Source organism: Vulpes vulpes, chromosome 4 (genome assembly GCF_048418805.1).
Source record: "Vulpes vulpes isolate BD-2025 chromosome 4, VulVul3, whole genome shotgun sequence".
In the NCBI taxonomy this organism is placed as follows: Eukaryota; Metazoa; Chordata; class Mammalia; order Carnivora; family Canidae; genus Vulpes; species Vulpes vulpes.
The window spans coordinates 67,553,752-67,575,529 of record NC_132783.1 but is presented as its reverse complement, the minus strand read 5'-3'; the positions used below and the strand labels follow the sequence as shown (position 1 = coordinate 67,575,529).

Genomic DNA, 21,778 nt, shown 5'->3' with positions numbered 1-21,778 from the left:
GTTCAGCAGCAAGACAGGCCTCTTTCCCTGCAGGCCCTGATTGCCAGTGGGTGGCTGGGGCAGAGGCTGCCGGCCACCCTTTCTCTCACCTAGAAGGTCTGGGCCTTGTGAGGTACCAGTGTCAATATGGCCACATTGCATGTGCCCATGAGATCTTGAGGTGATTGCATGACTCAAGAGGATAGGTTCCATCTCAAACAATGGGGAATTTGTGCATTAATTCTTGCAAGGGGCAGCAGGGCTGGAAACTGATAACAGGTAACATATGGTTTAGATACATCCATGAATAAACATTGATCAGAGGTAACATGGAACAGATTTGGGGAGGACATCCTTATAACCTATGAACACCCAGGAGACTGACCAGCCCCTTCAACCACACAGACTGAACCCAGGTGTGTCTGACCTGAAATCTGTCCCTTGTAGCCTGCCTCAAACTATGATCCTCAGGAGCATCCATGTCACATGCCTCTCAACAGCCCCTTTGGCCTGTACTCACAGTTCAGCTACCCGCTGGATCCCCAGATGACTTACCTGGGTAGTGATGATTGAGATGAGGCAGCAGGGCATTTACTAGAGGGTGCTCTGTGGATCACCCCCCTTAGAAGCAAAGAAAGCATGGACTGGCCACAGAGTTTAAGCTGTACCACAGACCCAGTAAAGGCCTCGGTCAGTCTAGGCTGGGAAGTGAGCACTGGGTTTTAACATCCCTAACTCAATCCAGCACAGACCACCCCAGTGTGGGGGCAGGTGAAGTGATCCCCACTCAGAACAAGGAAGTAGTAAGTATTCATTCCTGAAAGGGGATCTGAGACCACATGGCATTCACCATCATCTCTGTACCACAGATCTATGCTTCACTGAAGTCTGGGGAGCAGCTCTTCCAGAATTCCAGTGAGGGAAGCTCAAATAAGGGTAGGGATTCAAACTACTTGTCCTGCCACTGTAGCTAGTCTTGGAGCTTCGAGGGACGCTCACTGTCTGCCTCTTCTCCCACTCAGTCTAGACTCCACTTGCCCTCACCTAGTCACCTCTGCTATCCTTGGGGTTTGAGCCTCAGGTCACCAGGCCCTTCTCATCCAGGGTTGCTGTATTTGTCTATTGACTATCAAAATCAGGCAAAAGGAATATGAAGAGATGCCTGAGGGGACTGCCTGGGTGCAGACTGTTCCCTGCCCTCACTGGGTGACAGCAGCCTTTATCTCCGCTTGGTGGTCACGGTCAGCCACCCCCACAAGGTGGTGGCTCTTCTTCTCTGGACTACTGGGTATTCGGTGGGACATGTGCTGTATTGTTTCTTCCTTTGGGAAGCAGGGTCTCCAGGTCTGTGGGGCCGAGAGTTGTGGAGACAGGAAACTCAAGGTCCCTAGGTAGGTCACTGGGAATAATGGTAAGTGGGTTGAGCAATGGTTGATCTGCCAGATGTGGCCAGGACTGGAAGAAACCCCTGCAAAGGGGAAATGGCAGTATGAAAACAGTAAGGGGACACTTATCCACTGCACTGAAGCTCATGTCCATTTCCTTTGTGGCTGTTGTCAGAATCTTCATCATAACCATCTTCCTCTGAATGACGGTTTTTCATGGTGGCTTCTTTCTGCTGCTAGTATTGCTGGAAGAGACTTTATCAGCGGGGAAATAAAAAGCATGGTCTTAAGCATGATCACCAGCCCCTAAAATAACAGGTTTCTCTTAGTCCCTAAACGTCTGAGTATTTCTAGAGCACCCAGTGGTAACAAAATCATTCTTTAAGTATTAATTCAATAAATTATAAAGTGAAACTAAAACAAGGTAACTTATACTTAGAACTTTTCCAGAACTGACCAGCCTGCGGCTGTGGTCCGGAGTCTAAGTGCTCAGCTGTCTGAGCCACGTGGCTCATGGAGGGCAGGGTGAGGGAGGCTGCCTCAGACCCTGGGCTTTCTCTAGAGAAATGGAGTCAGACTGCCCCAGAAGTCACTCTGATAGGTCACTTCTAGCTCCTGAAATGTTTCCTGGTGCTTTGTCATGCTTGGGATCTTCTACACCTTTTTTTTTTTAAAAAAGAAAAATCACTCTTAAAAACTGCCGAAACGTATATCCTGCCAAGTAACACCTTCCAAAATAAATTTGAAAAAGAGGACATGGATTCCACTCTTGCTTCAGTTCAGAGCTTTCCTGGAGCTCCTCATTTGGCAATGCCTTTGGAGTCAAGTTCTGACCTGCACAAGAACATCAGCCTTTGTTTCGACCAGAACCTTACTATTTACTAGGTTTGGATCAGAACTTTTTGGTCATAAAAAAAGAGTCAAAATTAACACCACTGAAGACTTTTTTTTTCTTAATGTGTCACAAGCTTTGAGAAGTTCCCAACACCCTCAGCAAGGGCAGTATCATTAAAAAATAAATGTTTAGCCACCCGAGGTGATTATCTTGAAGGAGATAACATTAGCATACGTGTTCATACTAGGACATGAGTTAAAGTCTCTGCTGTGTTAACAGTCACAGCCACATTTACTACAAAGTTGTGTTTTGTTTACATAACTTCTTAGGAAGGACATTTTATACAGTGGGGAAGCTAAAACTTACAACTGTTTTTCCTATAAAACAGCTGACGAATATTCACACTCTTGATCTCTTCATGATACAGTATCATTACATCACTTTTAGAAAATAAAAGGCAATTTGGGGGCACCTGTGTGGCTCAGTTAAGTATCTGACTCTTGATTTTGGCTCAGGCCATGATCTCAGGGTCATGGGACCAAGCCCTGCTCCATACTCCATGCTGAACGGGAGTCTGTTTGGGATTCTCTCACTCCCTTTCCCTCTGCGCCCTCTGCCCCATTCATGTGCTTGCTGTCTCTCTAAAATAAATCAATATTGAAAAAAAGAAAAGGCAATTTAAAGCTAATCATTAGCATTTACAAATCAATAAATTATTACATTTATGAAAAATTACATCACAAGCAAATGTACAAAACACCAGGGAAAGCGAATCTAGCATAAATCTTGCTGGAGAAGATTAAACAATCTTTTCAATAGATTTGTTTTATACTCCCAGCACTGCTGTCCCTTCTCATGCTCATCACTGTAAAACAGACACTTAAGAAATGACAAACTTTATTATTTCTATTTGACATTTTTTCCCCTAAAATAGAAAAGCAGTCTATAAAATATGAAATAAATAAGAATAATCTGGAAGTTTTGTGGGAGTCCAGTTTCAGTACAACGTTCTTCCCTTTATTTTATGAAGTATTTCATTTAGCCACTCGAGACGAATTTATTTTCTTGATATCAACCTGGCTCAAAATCAGGGTCCCATTTTTGAATTTTCCAACCTGCCCAATCCGTCCATTTGACAAAATACTGGGAGCTGATTTCTTCTTTTTGGATTTCCTGCAGTTAAAGGGAGAGAAAAGTATTAGAGTTAAGCTTATGAAGATGGATTGCAGCACCATCAACCAGGTGACTGTGGTCTGCTCCTGCAAGCTCCTGGGATCCTCCCGTGCACACCACCCCCAATGCCCTACCGCAACAACCGCCTGCCTTCCTGTCTCAGGGCCTTTGCACTGGCTTCTTCTTCTTCTTCTTCTTCTTTTTTTTTTTTTTAAGATTTTATTTATTTATTCACGAGAGACACACAGAGAGAGATAGAGGCAGAGACACAACAGGTAGAGGGAAAAGCAGGCTCCACGCAAGGAGCCCGACGTGGGACTTGATCCTGGGTCTCCAGGATCACACCCTGGGCTGAAGGCGGCACTAAACTGCTGAGCCACCAGGGCTGCCCTGCACTGGCTTCTTCTATGTGCAGTGTTCTTCTACAGATCTTTCTGGGCTGTCCCCTCCTCTTCACTCAGTTCTCAACTCAGAGCCCACCCTCAGTGATTTTCTTTTATAATGCTTTATTGCAACCTCTTCACAGAACCTTCCGGCACCTGACATCCCCTTGCTTACCTGTTTGTATGTTTTGGTGTGTTTCCCTCACTACAATGTAAGGTCCTCAAAGGCAGGGATACCCCTCGTGTGATCATGGCTGTATCCCTGACACCTAAGACATCTATATGCTTGGCACGCAGGGGACCCTCAAAAGACAGACATATGTGGCCAGGATAAATGACCATCCGCATGCCAGCTCTCCAGGAGTCCAAGAAAAAGGTTAAGATGTCAATTTTGAAACAGTAACTCAAGGAGGGAGAGAAGGCATTTTTGAACAAAAGCTAAGAAACAAGCATGAAGCAACAAAATCAACACTCTGTTACTCAGATGATGGTGCTCCACCTTGTGTGGTATGGCAGAGGACAGTATATAGCCCCAGACTGCGCTATTATGTGGGCAGGCTCTTGGGGGTGGGGTGGGGGGGGAAGATCCCCAATTCAGTTCTGAAGTAGCTGTTTGATCTGGGGCAATGTCCTAAAGCCTGTCTTCTCCCAAGACTAGATCAGAATGCACAGAGACAGTGAAGCACTCTAACAGGTCAGAAACACCAGGTAAACTCAAGGTGTTATTTTCAGGACTAACCAGTAGGTTTATCCGAGTAACTCCCCCTAGTACCTGAGGATTTCACTCACCTGTCTTCCTGCCCTCTCTTCTTCTTTTTCTTGAAAATATCTGTGTCCTGGGCCTAATTTCAGGATTTAAGACAACATATATGTCAATAATAGGTAATGGAGATTCAAAAGCAGACAAGAGGTTTGTGATCAAAAGCCAGGGAGACACCATTTACTTTTCATCTTTTTCTCAAAAGCAGGCATATTAAACATACACTCAATTTCATCCCAAAACTCTCTCAAGAGTGTGAAAGGTCATTCCAGAAAAGACTTACAGGAGAAATATGAAATCTTCCATTTTAGGGGAAAGGGAGGGAGCACAGCATCCACCCCTCTGTGGCCCCTATGTTCTATACAATGTAAAATACAACAGAGGAAAAAGATCACAGTAGTTTACATGATCTGCTGGCTTACCTGGCTACTGTTATAGAATGCAACTGACCTGAATGGGTCGGGGAAGATAATCATTTCACCCTCTATCTTACTGTGGTCTACACTGCTTCCCAGGTAGTAGGTCCAGCATTCCCCTGTGGCCAACCATAGGCAACTTCCTGTTCTAGCTTAGTAACAAAAAGGCTGTTACTCTTACCATTCTCTTTTCTTCTTCCTTTGCTGCCTTTTTTTCTTTGATCTGCTCCTGCAGAACCTTGTAATTCACATAACTGTTTTTGGGAGGCTGAAATCCAAGGGGGGAAAAAAGTCAAGAGATAATCATTTTTTATTTTGCAAAGATCTCTCGGTGACCCCTGTCCTCCCTTGCCCTGGGATCTCCCCTTCCTGTATCCTGTCTGCTGATGGAAGACAGAGGCAGCCCCTCACCTTAGCACCCAGCATGATGGCACGTTCCCGTTCCAGGACTCGTTCCTTTCCCTTTCCATAACCTGAGATCCCGAACCGGTGCACTTCCAAGCGAGCCTGTGGACACAGACCGGAATCAGATCCAAGTGCATCCCAGAGACTCCAGAGAAGAAATACTCCCTTGGAGCAAGACACATCAGACAGGATGTGCTGTGGCAAAAACTCTGTTGTGCTGTAGTTTGCGGAGCTTTGTGGAGGTCTTAACAATAATCTCATACCATAACCTCACAACGCACATTCTCCCATGTTGAAATTTGGATAGCAGAAGCAAAGACTCAGTAGCACACAAACTAGCAACAGAACTAGGATTGAACGCAGAGTTCTGTATACTCTGTGCTCTCTGAAACAAGCTATTACACTAATGGGCAAGAATTTCGACCTAAAAGTACCTCTCCAAACACTCTTACTCACACCAAGAAACCATTTCCTATAGCAGCTTCAAACACAGATCTATGTTTGTCTTTTTTTTTAAGATGCTGCAGAGGAAGAGAAAAAGCCACTGATGCCACTCTTAGCAATTGAGTTACCTCCTCCTTTTTTCTCATGCATTTTAAAAACCTAGTTACAACAGGAGAATACACACATCCCTCCCTACTTTCTTACTTACCACTGCATCATGGGCATTGCAGTCACAAACCATCATGTTTTAAATGACAGCCTAATATTCATCAACTGATGTAGTGTGATTTACTTCAACCACTGGACATGTAAGCATATTCTTTGTTTGGTATTATAAAGCTGAAAAAAAATAAGTTTCAAACACATACCTTCTCTAAGTTAAATTCTTGTCTATCCACATCTTTCTCAAGGATACTACCTTTGGTCTGAAAGAAAAAAAATTCTTATTAAGATCATCTGTTTCTATGTCGTTGGGGTATTTGTCATCAACAGAGTAATCATATTTTAAAAGGCCTTGAAACTGGCCCAGATGCCTAATTACCAAACAATAACATAAGTATGTTGCACAAAAGCTGTAATGGAAGAAAAATGGAGAAAAGAAATGTTAAGGTCTCAGAGCTTAAGAAAGGATAAGAAATTATTTTAAAATACAAAAATAATAAAAGACGATGAGATCAATGTCTGTCTCTCATAAATGACATGCAGATTCTGTGCAGCAGGGGAAACAGTCTAGAAGAGGGTGACTAAGCAGGGATTCTGGAGGGTAAACATTATATATATATATATACACACACACACACACATATATATATACACACACACACATATATATATACACACACATATATATATATTTTTTTTAGAGGAAAGTGTGTGGATGAGCTGAGGGGAGGGGGAGAGGAAGAGAGAGAGAATCTTAAGCAGGTTCCACGCCCAACATGAAGCCCAACTCAAAGCTCAATTTTAGGATCCTGAGATTATGACCTGAGCCGAAACCAAGAGTTGAATGCTTAGCTGACCGAACCATCCAAGTGCCCCTGAATATTATATTTAAATAACTCTTTCTCTCCCTTCTTCCTCCCATTCAGCCCTTAAAATGATGGCTAACAAAACTCTCTTAACCTAGATATTTCTTTCAGGAACCTCACAATTCTAGAAATGGTGGAGATTTGGTTTATAATTCCCAGTAGAAAATAATAATGCTGCAAATGCCTTCAAAGTATGACTCTTTACACTGATATAGCCACTCACTAGCTTTGGTTACCAATCCACAGAACTGACCAGAAGCTTGAGATTTTAAGGGAATATATTGTCACATCTGGCTAACAGCAGCAGTCACTACCCAACCCCATCCTGGACCAATAGGAAGCAGGCTCTAAAAGCTGTGAAGCCTCTAGAAAAGGCCCCCCTCTCCCTCAAAGGACAATGTTGAAGACAGATAGCCAGCCAGCCGCTCACCAGGGTGGGACCTCCTGCCATCCCGTTCAGCAGGGAGCTCTGCAATGTACAGGTCTCCCGGTCTCTCCTTCTCCAAATGGAGCTGTACTTCAGCTTATCCTAGTCTGTTCCCCCAGTGTGTATTTTGGGTGTGCAGGTCACTGAATGCTTCCACAGGTGACAGGCTCTGTCTCTGTGAGGCCATACACTGATCTCACAGAGGGCTTCTTACAATGAAAGTGGGTAAGGTGTGGATATCCACACCTTAGTGGCTTCTTACAATGAAAGTGGATAAATGTCAGTGAGGTCCAGTAAATAGGAAGACGTGGCCAGCGCTCTCATTATTAGCTAATCCACTGTGAAATAACAGCCTCCAGCAGTCACCCCAGCACTGCTCATCTGCTGGCATGCTGCATGCTGACACCCAGCTGGACAGGTGGAACATGGTACCATGAAGGATGACTGCCGTGCGCTAAGCATGTGACCCTATTCTGGGCTCTCAGTCACAATAAAGGCATCTTCCACATTATTTTACCAAGATTCCTGACTTTTGTTATGCTTCCAATTTTCTTCCATCATGTATTTCACAGAATCGAATGCCTTAGTTAAGGCGATGGGCACACAGAGGACACCAGGCACTTCCATTCCTCTATGCCACAAAGTCTGATTTCGTGTTCCATGTCAGAAAAAAAATGCTCTATTTACCTTGAAGTTAAAAAACCTTTTCCATTGGCCTGCACACCCAATCTATTTAATATGATAAACAGTAATACTACTTTTGGAAAACAAATTGCTTATATCTTAATGAATTCAGGATTATCCAGAACCTCAAATGCAAATTGTATGCTAAAAAGAAAAACTGGGGATCCCTGGGTGGCGCAGCGGTTTGGCGCCTGCCTTTGGCCCAGGGCGCGATCCTGGAGACCGGGGATCGAATCCCACATCGGGTTCCCGGTGCATGGAGCCTGCTTCTCCCTCTGCCTGTGTCTCTGCCTCTCTCTCTCTCTCTCTCTGTGACTATCATAAATAAATAAAAATTAAAAAAAAAAAAAAAAAGAAAGAAAAACTGTATGTGGTTCACAGATCTCCAAAATCCCATGAAACATTTACCTCCTTTCCTAAAAATTTAAAGAGTTCTTTCTTTCTCTTCTTCCCTCCCATCCATCCAATGAAAGCAACTAATTATGTCTTCTGAGTTGGAAATTTCGTTCAGGAGCATGAGATTCCCAGCAGTACTAGAGAAGTCACAGATGCCCTAGGCAGCCCTGTATCAGATCAGCACGAGGAAGGAGCAATCTAAGTGGACCTAAGTGCTGTGATAAAATCCCTGGCCACCTGTGTGACAGTCACTGTGGGGCCAAAAGCCCTATGTCTGGGGGTGAAACTGACCCATGGAGGAGAGGGTCACAGCCTCTGAGGTCCCTGCTTTCCCCTGCAGCCCCACAGAACACCAAGTCCTTGCACACAGGCCTCCATTTATCCTGGCTGTGGGGACATGCAGGCTGAGGGGCAGTGTGGACAGGGTTAGCAGGTGTGGTCGGTCACACATAGACACCTTGCTATTCCCTCTGTTATCATTTCACTAGAAACATCTCAGCTTTGCAGCTCTCGATGTTTGAGAAAAGGTTTGGATTCTAGGTCTTTTTTTTTTTTTTTTTAATAATAAAAGCAAACATTTAGAAAATAATTCTTAGCTCACTGTCTTGTGATGCTGAATCCATAGGCATGAACCCACCAATATCTAATATCAAAAAAAATTTTTTTTATTTATTTGAGAGACAGTGCATGTACAAGCAGCGGGGAGGGGTAAACGGAAGGGAGAAGCAGACTCCACGCTGAACAGAGAGCCCAATGTGGGGCTCTATCCCAGGACCCTGGGATTGTGACCTGAGATGAAGGCAGATACTTAATTGATTGAGCCACCCAGGTGCCCCCAATATCTAACTTTTATTCACAGCTTTAAAGACCTTTCAGTTCATTATTCATCATATATTGCCTGATTTAGAAATCATCAGTAGTTTTGCCTGTTTTCTTTTCCCTCATGCTCACTGTAGCAGGAAGCTTACTACCTACAGGCAATACTAGGTCCTCCCCTACTTCTTGCTCCCTGCCGGAAGTTTGGCAGGGCTACATGACTTTCTTTGGCCAAAGAAGTATGAGCAGAGGGGACATATGCCCCTTCCATATGGAACTACTAAAAGCCATTCACTGACTCCCCTTCTTCACCAAAGCAACTAACAGCCTTCTTTCTAGACGGTGGAGCCCCTATTATCCTGGGTCCCTAGATGAGCATGGTGTGGAGCAACACACTCTGTCCTTGCTAACCCTGATGGACATATGAAAATAATTAACTTTGCCTTCAAACCACTGAGATGTAGGGAGCATGTTACCAAACCACTGCCTAATCTATCCTGACCTGTAAAGCCTTACTGTCCCACACACAGGAAAGAGAAATGTTTACAGATTTTGAAAACTTGCGTGTTAGGCTCTGAAGAAAGAAGAAAGCTATAATGCAAAGAAAAGTTCAGGGGTGCGGGATAAAAGCTGGCAGTCTCCTGGGCTAAGTGAATGCGTCCATGGGCTGACTTTGCTGACCACGACTATTTTCTGCTGCACTGGTTAGATTCTTTTATTCTACTAGTTACATTGTCCAACCTTTGTCCAATGAGAGAGTAGTTCAGTAATTAAACACTCTTTTTAAAATTCAAGCAGTTCTAAGAACATTGGGAAATTTATTCAAATCTTCTAGAAGGCAAATTACTTCAACTGTTACTCTCCTCCTAATACTTAATCAAAACTGGATTTGCTAAACAGGAGTGTGGAACAAAGTTAAAGGGTGCCCTGGAGCATGAAGCATTTCAGGGATGAGTCCTAGGGAATGATCTAGATATTACAAAGGTTATGAGAGCAGTAAAGAACCTGTGGCAGTAACACAGGGACAGGTCTTTCTATCTAGTGAAGATTCTAGACCAGCGCATTTGTGTTACTAAAAAGATGAAGAGCCTAACCTAACCTGCTCTCGCTCTCTCTGGTGTAGCAGCTTTCAAGCCAGAAACCCTGGGGTCAAAACCTGAGCTCTGGTAGTCACTTCACATCCACAATCCTTTCTGTGGAATTCTTAGAAAATTCAGGAGCTTTCACATTTGAGAAAGGTAATATTGTGAATGTACTGAATACAATATACCATTTTCACTGGGGGACAAGACAGCACCTCATGATTAAGTACATTTATATTTCTGCCGCAGTGTCTATGAATATTCATGCCAAATGGAACAAACAAAAATTATTCCTTAGCCCCATGAGTTGAGTTCAGATCAGCTTTTGCTGCCCAATAAATCTAAAACACAACAAAACTGTGACTTCCAAAGCTCTGGGGTTCTGGAACTGTAGATATGGGGTGACTGACAGTTTAAATGTAGGCAAGTATCTTAACCTCTCTAAGGCATCGATTTCCTCTGTAAAATGAAGACAGGGTGCATGAACTGTGAGGATCCAGTGAAATAATGAATTAGTGAACAGAAGTAATCACCTGTGATACATAGTATGCACAGGAAATCTTAGTTATTAAAGTGATTTACTGCATGCTTAGTAGCAGTCTGCATGTACGTGCGTCCAGGCCATAAGGGCCAAGAGCCTCTTCTGATCTAGAGTCCACTGTTCTATTATTTCTATTCCCTCTTTCTCATCCCTTTTCTATGGAGGCCAAAAAGAAGGCTAAGGTCCAGGACGCAGATGCTACTAAGGGTAAAGAAAATAAAATACTAAGATGTATCCCTTGAGCAAGCAACACTTGGATCATTTCCAGCCACACCTGGTGCTTTCAGTCTCAAGACCTTTCTTCCTCACAGGCAGCCTTACACTCATCCCTCAAATCCGGAGTCTAGGCCACCCCATCTTGAACCAGAACCACTGTAGGAAACTTCTAACCTAGTCCCCCGTAGGCCTCTTGCTACTGCTTATCTACAATCTACCATACAGGGACCTCAGTGAACGTTTAAAATGTAAATCAGATCACCTCGTGCCCTAAAATTCTTTGTGGTTTTCTATATACTTTAAATTTCAAAGGCCTTGGCCGGTCCCTCTACCATGGCTTGGACTCTTCTCCCCTTTGTCCTACTCCATTAGGTTTCTAGCTTCCAGAACCCAAAGGCCTTTTCTTTTCCCTTTTTTTTTTTTTTTTTAAGATTTTATTTATTTATTCATGAGAGAGACAGAGAGAGAGAGAAGCACAGACACAGGAAGAGGGAGAAGCAGGCTCCATGCAGGGAGCCCGATGTGGGACTCGATTCCGGGTCTCCAGGATCATGCCCTGGTCCAAAGGCAGCGCTCAACCACAAAGCCACGGGGCTGCCCTCCATAGGCCTTTTCATACCTGTCATGACACTTCTGGCTCCTTTCACTGGTAAGCTTTAGCAGAGCCTCATGTCACCTCCTCCTGAGACTGCCTGCCCACTCTACCAAAAGGAGGTTCTTCCTATTAACTCTCAAGACTATTTCTCTCCCTCAGGGGGTTTAAAACTCCTTATTTTATTAATTTACCTGATGCTTGACTCCACCAGTAGACTGTAGATTCTATGAGGGCAGAGGACTATATCTCATTCACTGCTGGATCTCCTGGGTCTGGCAAACAGGAGACACCCAATTATTCATGGACTAAATAAGGAAGATCATAACCTACTATTTCCTGTCAAACTACTTCTATAGTCACTGCTTTATAAAAGGGATATGATCAGTTAGTTCATTTGCAGGTTAGATAGTTGGAATGGGTAAAATGTTATATAGATGGTGGCCAAGTTCCCCGATTAATCCATTAAAAGGCGTGTTATGGGGAGGATTCCCCCACATAGCAATGCTCCCACACCAGCTACAATTCAAACTAATGGTGACACTCTCTACCTGGAGATAGCATCAGATTACACAGGTTGAGGGCTCAGTCCTACAAGATGGCCACCCATCTCATTCTCCAGCTGCAAGTTCATGCTGTGACCTGTGTGTGCTTCTGACCAACCACCTACAGATTAAAAGTTCCCATGACTCCCTCCTTGGGTTCCATTAGTTTGGTAGGGTGGCTCACAGAATGCAAGAAACCTGTCTAACTTACTAGAGCACTAGTTTATTATAAAAGAATATAGGGGATCCCTGGGTGGCTCAATGGTTTGGCGCCTGCCTTTGGCCTAGGGTGTGATCCTGGAGTCCCCGGATTGAGTCCCACGTCAGGCTCCCTGCGTGGAGCCTGCTTCTCCCTCTGCCTGTGTCTCTGCCTCTCTCTCTGTCTCTCGTGAATAAATAAATAAAATCTTAAAACAAAAACAAACAAAAAAGAATATAACTCAGGACGAGCCAGATGGGGGGATGTACAGAGTAAGATAATGTGGGACAAGACGAGGCATTTCCATGTCCTCTCTGAGTGTGTCAGTTTCCAAGCACCTCCACACCATCACCAACCCAAAAACTTTCCAAACTCTTTGGGTTTCTACAGAGGCTTCGTTTCATAAAGTATGACGGATTAAATTATTGACCATAGGCAATTAATTGAGCCCATTATTTCCCCCCAGAGGTCAGGGAGATGGGATTGAAAATTCCAAATTTCTAATCATGTGGTTGATTCTCCTGGCAACCTGCCCTAATTCACTCACTATAAAAGATACCTTTACTGCTCTCATCACTTAGGGAACTACAAGGGTTATAGGAGTTCTGCACTAGAAATGGGGGACAAAGGGATCCCTGGGTGGCGCAGCAATTTGGCGCCTGCCTTTGGCCCAGGGCGCGATCCTGGAGACCCGGGATCGAATCCCACATCGGGCTCCCGGTGCATGGAGCCTGCTTCTCCCTCTGCCTATGTCTCTGCCTCTCTCTCTCCCTCTCTGTGTGTGACTATCATAAATAAATAAAAATTAAAAAAAAAAAAAAAAAAAAAAAAAGAAATGGGGGACAAAGACCAAATATATATTTTGTATTAAAAATCACCATACCACACCATGAACACCTGTTTTGATATACAATGTAGTTTAACCACTGTATTTACGGCACAAGCCTAGGGAAAGAAGGTCATTTCCTGGGTTCAGGCAGGGCCTGCTGGGTTGTCCAACTTGTCAGTACCTCTCATGTATTCTCCAAAGAAAACCAGCTGACTCCATGCAGGCTATCATTATCTTATTAGACATTTTTGCTGATTCCATGTCTGTCTGAACTGTCCTACAATGACCTGTAAGCTTTCAGAAAACAGGGATCACAACTATCTTTTACCACATTATACAAACTCTTAGCATAGCATCACATATCCTAATTACTCCCAACTGACCGACTGACTATTCCTTAGCTGGCATTCCCAGGATGTGCCATTAATAATTAGCGTCATATTCACTGGTATTTGTTTACATGTTGCAATGTAAACATCCTGAAGTCTTGTACAGGCTTACGTGTTTTTACTGTGTTCATAATCTGTCTCTTTAGCCAGACACATTCATGTGTTCAAAGGATAAATTTTAAAAAGGAGGAAAGGACAGAACGCCAAGGACAACTGAAAATTTTCATTAAAGTCAGGAAATCCAAAATGTCAAATGAACTGAAGTTCCTGAGAAAAGCCAACTACAGTGAAAAAGGGATCAAAAGGGAAGGGAAGGGCAGCCCGGGTGGCTCAGCGGTTTAGCGCCCCCTTCAGCCCAGGGCGTGATCCTGAAGACCTGGGATGGAGTCCAGGGTCCGGCTCTCTGCATGGAGCCTGCTTCTTCCTCTGCCTATGTCTCTGTCTCTCTCTCTCATGAATAAATAAATAAAATCTTAAAAAAAAAAAAAAAAGGGAAGGGAAGGGAAGAAGATTGGAAAGGGAAGAAAGAATCCAACAGCTGGCAGCAAATGTTCTATTATTAAGAGACAGAGAAATGCACCCATTCAATGCCAACATTTTTGTCCTATTAGAAACTTTCCATTCTACAAAGAACCCAGCAAGTGTAAGAGGAAACAGAAGACTGAGACACCTGAAGAAATGAGGGAAGGTACTCAGATGCTTTGTTCGCTAAATTCTCCAAATGCAGAATTAGATAATAATGCAAAGCCAACCTTTTCCTTTGTGTGGCACATAGAGAAAGTACTACTCTTGGTAAGGTGCACAACAGTTGGCTGTGGTAATACCAATCACTCTAAGTTCCCTGGCTGGCTGAAGGGCCAAGGGAATCCACTTCCTACCCTGCCTTAACAGTTCCCAGTGTCCCATGTTTGGAGTATGAGTTGGAAATTGACCTAGAATCCTAAAATCAAGGTAGAGGATTACAAAAAGCACTTAGTCTTTGAAGAAGGCATGCTGGTGAGTGTGACATGAAGAGCTGGCTGAATGCTAGGAAAGATGACACAGATGGCTTTTTAAACCATGAAATAGATGTGGAAAGCACTGGACACTAGCATGTGATCACAAGTTTATCAAGAAGGATGCACGCCTGACTATCTTTGTGGTGGGTTGAATTGCTGTCTCCAAAAAGACATGTCCATGTCCTAATCCCCAGAATCAATGAATGGATCTTACTTGGAAAAAGGGTCTTTTTAGTGTAATTAAGTTAAAGATCTCATGATGAGACCCAACCTAGATTTCAGGTGGGCCCTAAATCTAATAACAGCTGTCTTACAATAAGGGCAGAGGGAGATTTGAGACTCAAACATATAGAGAGACACATGCAGATGGAGGCAGAGTTTAGGATGATGCAGCCACAAGTTAAAGAATGCTTAGAGACACCACAAGCTGAAAGAAGGAAGGAAGGATTCCCTTTCAGAGAGGAGTGTGCCTAGCCAACACCTTGATTGTGGCTTTTTTGGCCTCCAGAACTAGGAGAGACCAAATTTCCATCCAGCAGCCCTAGGAAACTAATACAATCCCTTTTTCCTTTTATGAGACAAAAGTTTATAGGACATGAGGAATCCAACAGAAATAGAATATCTGGATTTTTGCAATATATTTGATAAAACTATAATATCCTTGTGGGAAAAGCTGGATAAGCAATGACATCTCTCTCTTGGCCTGAATTTTGAGTTAGACTTACAAAATTCAGTCTGAGAGAGATTACTGCTCAGTGAAATCAAATTGCTTTCCAACAGAATGTAAGTTCCTTGAGAGAGAACAGTTTTCTCTCTTGCTCAATGCTGTATCCCGGTGCCTGAAACAGCAGCCAGAAACAGTTGTTGAATGACTCCGTTTTCTCTGAGCACCGTCAAGCAGAAGGCTTATCGGTATGAAAAGATCCACTCAGCAGGCTTGCATTTCTCAAACTCTGCAGATTCCTAAGAAAGTCTTATTTTCATATTTGGCCCTTGGCTGGCTCCTGGGAGCTGACCAACTGGAATATTGTCTGATAAGAGTGTTTTTGCATCCCCAAGCCTTGAGCCAAGCCACACCAAGTCTGCCCAGATCATTTATTCTAACAACGTGATTTATGGAGAATACCTGCTTTTATTCTAGGGGTCTAGAGCTTTAGTAACTAAGGTCAGTCTGCATGTCTACATAACTGACCTCTAACAAAAACCGTGGACACCCAGGCTGGGGTTGAAAGTGGTTAGCAACACTTCCCACATACTGTCAGAGGACACTGCTGGGGATATGAAACATCCCATGCAACACCACTGGGAGGGGATATCTAGACACTTGCACTTGCACTTGGTTTCCTCTGGCCTGACCCAATCAGGCTTTTCCCTTCACTAGTTTTTACTCTGCATCCTTTTGCAGTGGTAATTTGTACCTGTGATGATGACTACATGCTGAGTGTTGAGTCCTGTGAGTGCTTTTAGCAAATCCTCAAGCTTAAGGGTGGTGCTAGGGACACCTGACGCGGTCTATATAGAAACTAGAAACTCATCTAGCGGTGCCTGGCTGGCTCAGTCCCTACAGCTTGCAACTCTTGATCTTGGGGTCATGAGTTAAAGCCCCATGTTGGGTGCAGAGATAAATAAAGAAAAACTTATCTTTCTAATTTTTTTTAATAAAAACTTTTTTAAAAAAAGGTTTTATTTACTTAAAGAGAAAAAGAGATTGCACATGCCTGTACGAGCAAGTGGAGGGGCAGAGGGAGCATGAGAAGCAAGCTCCTGGCTGAGTAGGGAGACCACTGTGGGACTCAATCCCAGGACCCCAGGATCATGACCTGGGCCAAAGGCAGACACTTCACTGACTGCGCCACGCAGGTACTCCCTGCAGAACTCTTTAAAAAAAAAGGAAAAGATACTTATCTAAAACTGTGATATCAGGGTTTTCACCATATACATATAAACCAACTCATTACCTGCATGTTCTCATTTTGATCTAGCTTCTCTTTTCTTTTTTTATTTCTGCTGTGAAATTCTATCACTTCTACTTGCTCCCTGCTGTTCTTCAGGGTTGAGGGTGATGCTGCAGCACAAGGGTCTTCTGGTCCTGAAGGGGGTTCTGCGGGGGTCACAGCAGGAGTGCACTGCAGCTCTTCTTGGAGTTCCTTGAAGAAGCAGGAAGCACTTTTCCTTTGGCCTCTTACAAGAGAACCAGGTAGGGGAGCTGGCTCTCCTGTCACTGCCGCTGGGGTCCCAGCATCTCTCTTCTTGCTTTCTCCTTTCTTTTTGCTCCTTTTCTGTTCTGCTTCATATTGTGTTTCTCCTGTTTGTTCAAACGCAGAGTGGAAAAATAAATAGCTTTGGTTTTATCAAATCGTTAAATCACATGACTGCGCTTATGTGCAAGCCAGGGCTATCCACACCCAGAAATACAAAGAAAAAAAAGTTTTATTTTTCTTCAAATGGGGCTGTAGTTGCACAATTATTTTTACTGTTTAAGCAAGCTCAGAATTTCGACCAATGGCTCCACGCTAAAACACATCTTGCAGTATCAGGTTACAAATTTAAGAAATGTTTGCTCCTTAAAGTCCCTAATGCCTTGGCTCTCTGCGTTGTGCGAACAAGGGATGTCCTCTAACGTGGAGCAGGTTCTCAGAACGTGTGGAACCGCCTTCTGGCTAAAGTGCCAGGCGGCTGCCAATCTGTAATAACTTTCTATTTCCTTTTCCCCAGGCCAGATTAAAGGAGAGCACAGACTGGCCAGCTTGGTATTAGAAAAGGCTTTACGCGAAATGCTCTAAGAAGTCTGCGGAGAGGACACCCTAAAGGATGGAGCTCGGCCGAGACAAGGTGGTGCCGACGCCCCGGGGTCACGCGGGGCTGGGGGGTGGCGCCGGGAGGGCGGGCTTCCCAGCGGGCCGCGAAACGTGCCAGGGTGGGCTACTCCGGGACCCAGGCCCCGCGCGCATCTCTGTGCTTAGGCCGAGCACCTCGGCGCCCACGCACGGACGACTCGGGGTGTCTGTCCCTGGATAACAGAGCCCGATCACCGCAGCGGTGTGTGCGGACCCATCCAGGGACCCCGGGCGGCCCAGTCCGCTCTCCACGTGGGCTCCGAGGCCCCGCACTCACCAAAGTCGTAGAGGTTCCCGAGCAGGGCGTCCAGGAGGGTCCGAGAGCCCGCGGGCGCGCGGGCCCCCCGCCCCCGCTCCTGAGCCATGCGGGCCGCGCCGCCGCGCTCCCGCCCAGAGCCCGCGGACACCCGCGCCTCGCGCGACCCGCACTTCCGACTTCCGACGCGGTGCGCGAGCGCGCTCGTCGCAGGTCCCGGCGCGGCTTCCGTCCTGGTTAAGATGGCGGCGCCCGGGGTCCTGCGGAGCGGCAGCAGAGGGTGCCGCCGCCCCAGGCGAGGTCGGGCCGCCCTGCGCGGAAGAACCGCCCCCAGCAGCGGCAGCACCACCACCGCCTAGCAAAGAATGTCAGGCCCCGCCCGGGACGGCAGCCGCACCATGGATTCTTCCAGCTCCTCTAACTCCTGTTTCTCCGTGGGCTCCGCCAGTCCCGGCGCTGTCGTGCTCCTCTACTCGGTAGGCGCCCAGGGGAAAGAGGCCCGGGGCGGGGCCGCCGGAGAGGACTCCACCCGCCCGGCCCCGGCCTCCTGCGGGCCACGACCCCCGGCCCCCCGGCCCCCCGGCCCCCCGGCCCCAGAGAGTGGGTTCCGGGGCCGCGCGGGAGGGGTTGGGTGCTTGACTTGGTTTCCAAGGCAACGGTGTATCGGTGCGTGTGTGCGTGTGTGTGCGCTTTTAGAAGTTTCTATGGGTGGCGGGTCCTGTGGTTCCTTCCCACTCATTCCTTCTGGTACCCTGCGCCAGGCACGGGGCCTTCAGAGAGCCCCTGAAACAGGAACGAGACGCGAGAATGGACCGTTCCGCCCCTGGCGAGGGCCAGGCTTCGGGTAAACCCAGAGACCTGCGGGTCTGACCCGGCGGCAGACGCTTCAGCCTGTGGCTCCCCGCCCCGCCCTTCTGCTGCCGCGGTCCTGGGAGAAAAGTGTTGGGCTTGCATGCGGGCATAGGATTTGAGAGACGGAAAGTTTTTTGATCTAGGAAGACTTGGAACTTCCGGACATTTTTATTGCGTTTTTGTCTTCCATCCGTACTTTTTGCCGTAGTCATTTCGGAAGACGGGCATCCTCGGAGAGGCCGCCCAGCCTCTCCACAGCTTGCCTCCCGGCCCCCCACCCCTCTCCCGATTTTCACCGATCTTTTTGGCCACCGGAATGTTGGTCACTCACAATTTATGTGAAGAAATTATGAGGTAAACGGTTTGTAGTTCTCAAAATTGCACAATTGTGGGGCAACTGATCTTTTTTTTTTTTTTAACCACTAAATTATGTCTACAAGGAAATAAAGAGAATGCATTTTAAAAGCACGTTACTGTGTCCAGGTTAGTGCCAGTCTCTGACTTAAATATAGTATTAATTTGTGTAGGAAGATCACGGCAGCAAAAAGACAAGACAAGGTAAACAAAAAGCTCAGTTTCAAAAGAAGCGATATAGAGGGCTACCTTCACATTGGGACACCAGTATTCTTTGGAACTTGGGGGAAACTTCTCATTCCTTGATGTGGAGAGCTCTGGGTTTATAATTGCTGTCAACTGTCCACTTGTGTGAGGATTATTACTTTAACCTCTCTCCTCATTGACCTTTTCATTCCACATCTGTGGTAGAACTATTTTGACCTCGTTTTCTGACTGCTAATCCAGAGCCAGCATGTAGGGAAGCCGGTTGCTGTGTAGATCTGACTCGCCATAAGTAGCTTTCTCAGCCCCCAGCTGGTTTGTGAGTTGACGGTAATTTTGCAGGAAAGAGTAGGGGTTTTTTATTTCCTCATTTACCAATGGTTCTTTCATGAGAACACTTCTGTAAACTTTTTCACGTGAAGAATTAAGGCAATTGTATGGGAGCTTTTTCTGCTTCTGAATCTGGCCAGAGCCCTCACTAACTCTCAGGATTGTGTCGTCTACTATCATGATAGCCTGAACTTTTTCTTACTCTTTCAGGCTGTTCTTATTTCCTCAGCCACCGTTATTGTGCAATACTCCACCTAATGTGAGAGTAGTGCTTAGGGATATTTAAGATACTCCTGATTGCAGCAAACATTGCAGCACTGGTTGATTACCTACAGCGTCCTACTCATCATACTCATTACTCTCAATGTCTGAGATATGGAAGTAAAAGATCCAGCCCTTGCCTCTGTGGACTTGAAGTCATAGAAATAAGCAGTTACAGTGGAGATAAGGGCAGTGATGGAATCATGCCAGTATGTTGTGGGAGGAGTGAAAAGGAGCACCTGACTTGTCCAGGGCTTCAGGGTTTTTAAGAAAAGGTGACACCTGAGCTGACTTTTTGAGGTGTGAATGGGAGATAAGGGAGGAGAGGAAGGCTGGCCTAGGCATCCATGTAAGAAAGCCACTCCCTTGCATGTTTGGGAGGACCAAGTAGTTAGATAAGGGTAGAATAAGGAGACATGAGAAACAAAACTAAGGAGGTACCTGAAGATATTTCCTAAGGGGGCTTTATATATTATGTTTATATACCTTTAAGGATAGAATCTTCACTTCCTAAGGGAACATTTCAGGATTATCAAATTTGTGTTTCATTTGTTTTGTTTTTTTGTTTGTTTTTTTTCTAAAGATTTTTTTGATTTATTTGACAGAGCCCAAGTTGGTGGCAGAGGGAGAGGGAGAAGCACACTCCCTGCTGAGCAAGAAGCCTGATTCAGGACTCCAGGATCATGACCTATGCTGAAGGCAGATGCTTAACTGACTGAGCCACTCTGGTCCCCCCAGATTTGTATTTTTGGAAGTCTAAGAAGACTAGGTTGCTAGAGTGGTTAGTTGTGTGGATAACCTTTACTTGAGTAGAGACTGTAGGAGGGGAATCTGATTGGAGAAGGAATCTGATACCAAAAGCACGGAGATCAGCAGAACACTATTACAGTAATCCAGAGAAGTGATGAAAGCCTGAGGCAATGGCAGTGAGCCTAGGGAGAGAGGGGATGGGTGAGTTTGTGTGATCTTTAGGACAGTTGAATGCAGTGGCTAAGGAAAAGGAGGTGGGTGGATGTTGCTGCCTTTTGCTGATAGGAAATCTGGGGAAAGGAACAGGTATAGTCAGGGTAATATATTTCAGTTTGGAATGTGTTCAGTGTGAGATGCGAGTGGTAAAATTAATGATTTCGAACTTACGGATTGCTGTGTTATGGACCAGATACATCACAAGGTGTTTGGGAGATACCCAAATAGAATTAGAAATGTGGTACCAGAGCAAAGGAGGAAGGTCTGGCCTAAATACATGGATTTATCAGGCATCAGCAAGTAGACTGTATCTGAAGCCATAGGTCTGCTTGAAATCTTTCAATGAGACCACAGAATGAAAAGAAGACTGGGAGTAGATAATTACTGTACCCAGAACCCAAATTATGGCTTTCTCTTAGAGTCTGAATGAAAAATCGGGACTCCTTACAATGTCTTACAAGACTGCATAATTGCTTCCTCCCTGATTTTACTAATCTTGCTCACAGGGCTTCAACCACACTGGCCTTCTGTTTACTGTTCCCTCTGTATGGCATGCCGTTTTCCCAGAAATTTACATTTGCTACCCTCTCCCTTGTTTTTTTTTTTTTTTTTCCCAGTCCCAGCTCAAATATCTCTCAGAGATATTTATCCAACCATCCAATCTAAAACCATCCAATCTAAAATAGCTCTCCAGGGCAGCCTGGGTGGCTCAGCGGTTTAGCTCCGCCTTCAGCCCAGGGCGCAATCCTGGAGACCCGGGATCGAGTCCCACATCAGGCTCCCTGCATGGAGCCTGCTTCTCCCTCTGCCTGTGTCTCTGCCTCTCTTTCTCTGTGTCTCTCATGAATAAATAAATAAAATCTTTAAAAAAGAAATAAAGTAGCTCTCCAGTCCCTCCTCCTTACTGTATTTTCTTTGTATTCCCATTCCAGTGTTGTACTACAGTAGTCTCGTACTGACTCAAAGCTGAGTGATAAATTTTCATGACGTTAAGAGCACATTGGTGGAACACAGCCATTATCAAAAAGTAAAGATTAAGTTTTATAAATTTACAGTTAAATAAATTCTGTTAAAAACAAAACTAATAAATGCTCAAAACTCAACACCTCCTAATTATTTTCATCAGATTTTACTGTTACCTCTGCTTTCAAGTTTATGTCTGTCAGACTGTAAGATGGAAATCCTATGTAATACTG

The 21,778-nt window shown here is 45.1% G+C and overlaps 2 protein-coding genes across 8 annotated transcripts in view; one reads left to right on the top strand and one right to left on the bottom strand.

The window, feature by feature from the left end:
* Positions 1 to 2,454: 2,454 nt before the first annotated feature.
* On the bottom strand, positions 2,455 to 17,767 carry FSAF1 (40S small subunit processome assembly factor 1). The gene is made up of 7 exons (XM_026008686.2): positions 17,637 to 17,767; positions 16,481 to 16,827; positions 6,149 to 6,205; positions 5,343 to 5,438; positions 5,113 to 5,199; positions 4,545 to 4,597; positions 2,455 to 3,372 (listed from the first exon to the last, which is right to left on the bottom strand). Exons 1-7 carry the CDS (start codon positions 17,722 to 17,724, stop codon positions 3,234 to 3,236), a joined length of 867 nt encoding a protein of 288 aa, XP_025864471.1. The 5' UTR covers positions 17,725 to 17,767; the 3' UTR covers positions 2,455 to 3,233.
* GNPAT (glyceronephosphate O-acyltransferase) overlaps positions 17,063 to 21,778 on the top strand; it is a 34,227-nt gene continuing 29,511 nt past the window's right edge. Inside the window, exon 1 of one of the 7 annotated variants that reach the window (XM_026008685.2) lies at positions 17,063 to 17,354. In XM_026008685.2, the coding sequence (XP_025864470.1) occupies positions 17,334 to 17,354 (21 nt within the window). In that variant the 5' untranslated portion in view covers positions 17,063 to 17,333. Of the gene's footprint in view, positions 17,355 to 17,751; positions 18,092 to 21,778 lie in introns of those variants that run through there. The other 6 variants (XM_072755988.1, XM_072755991.1, XM_026008684.2 and 3 more) reach the window with 6 other exon arrangements.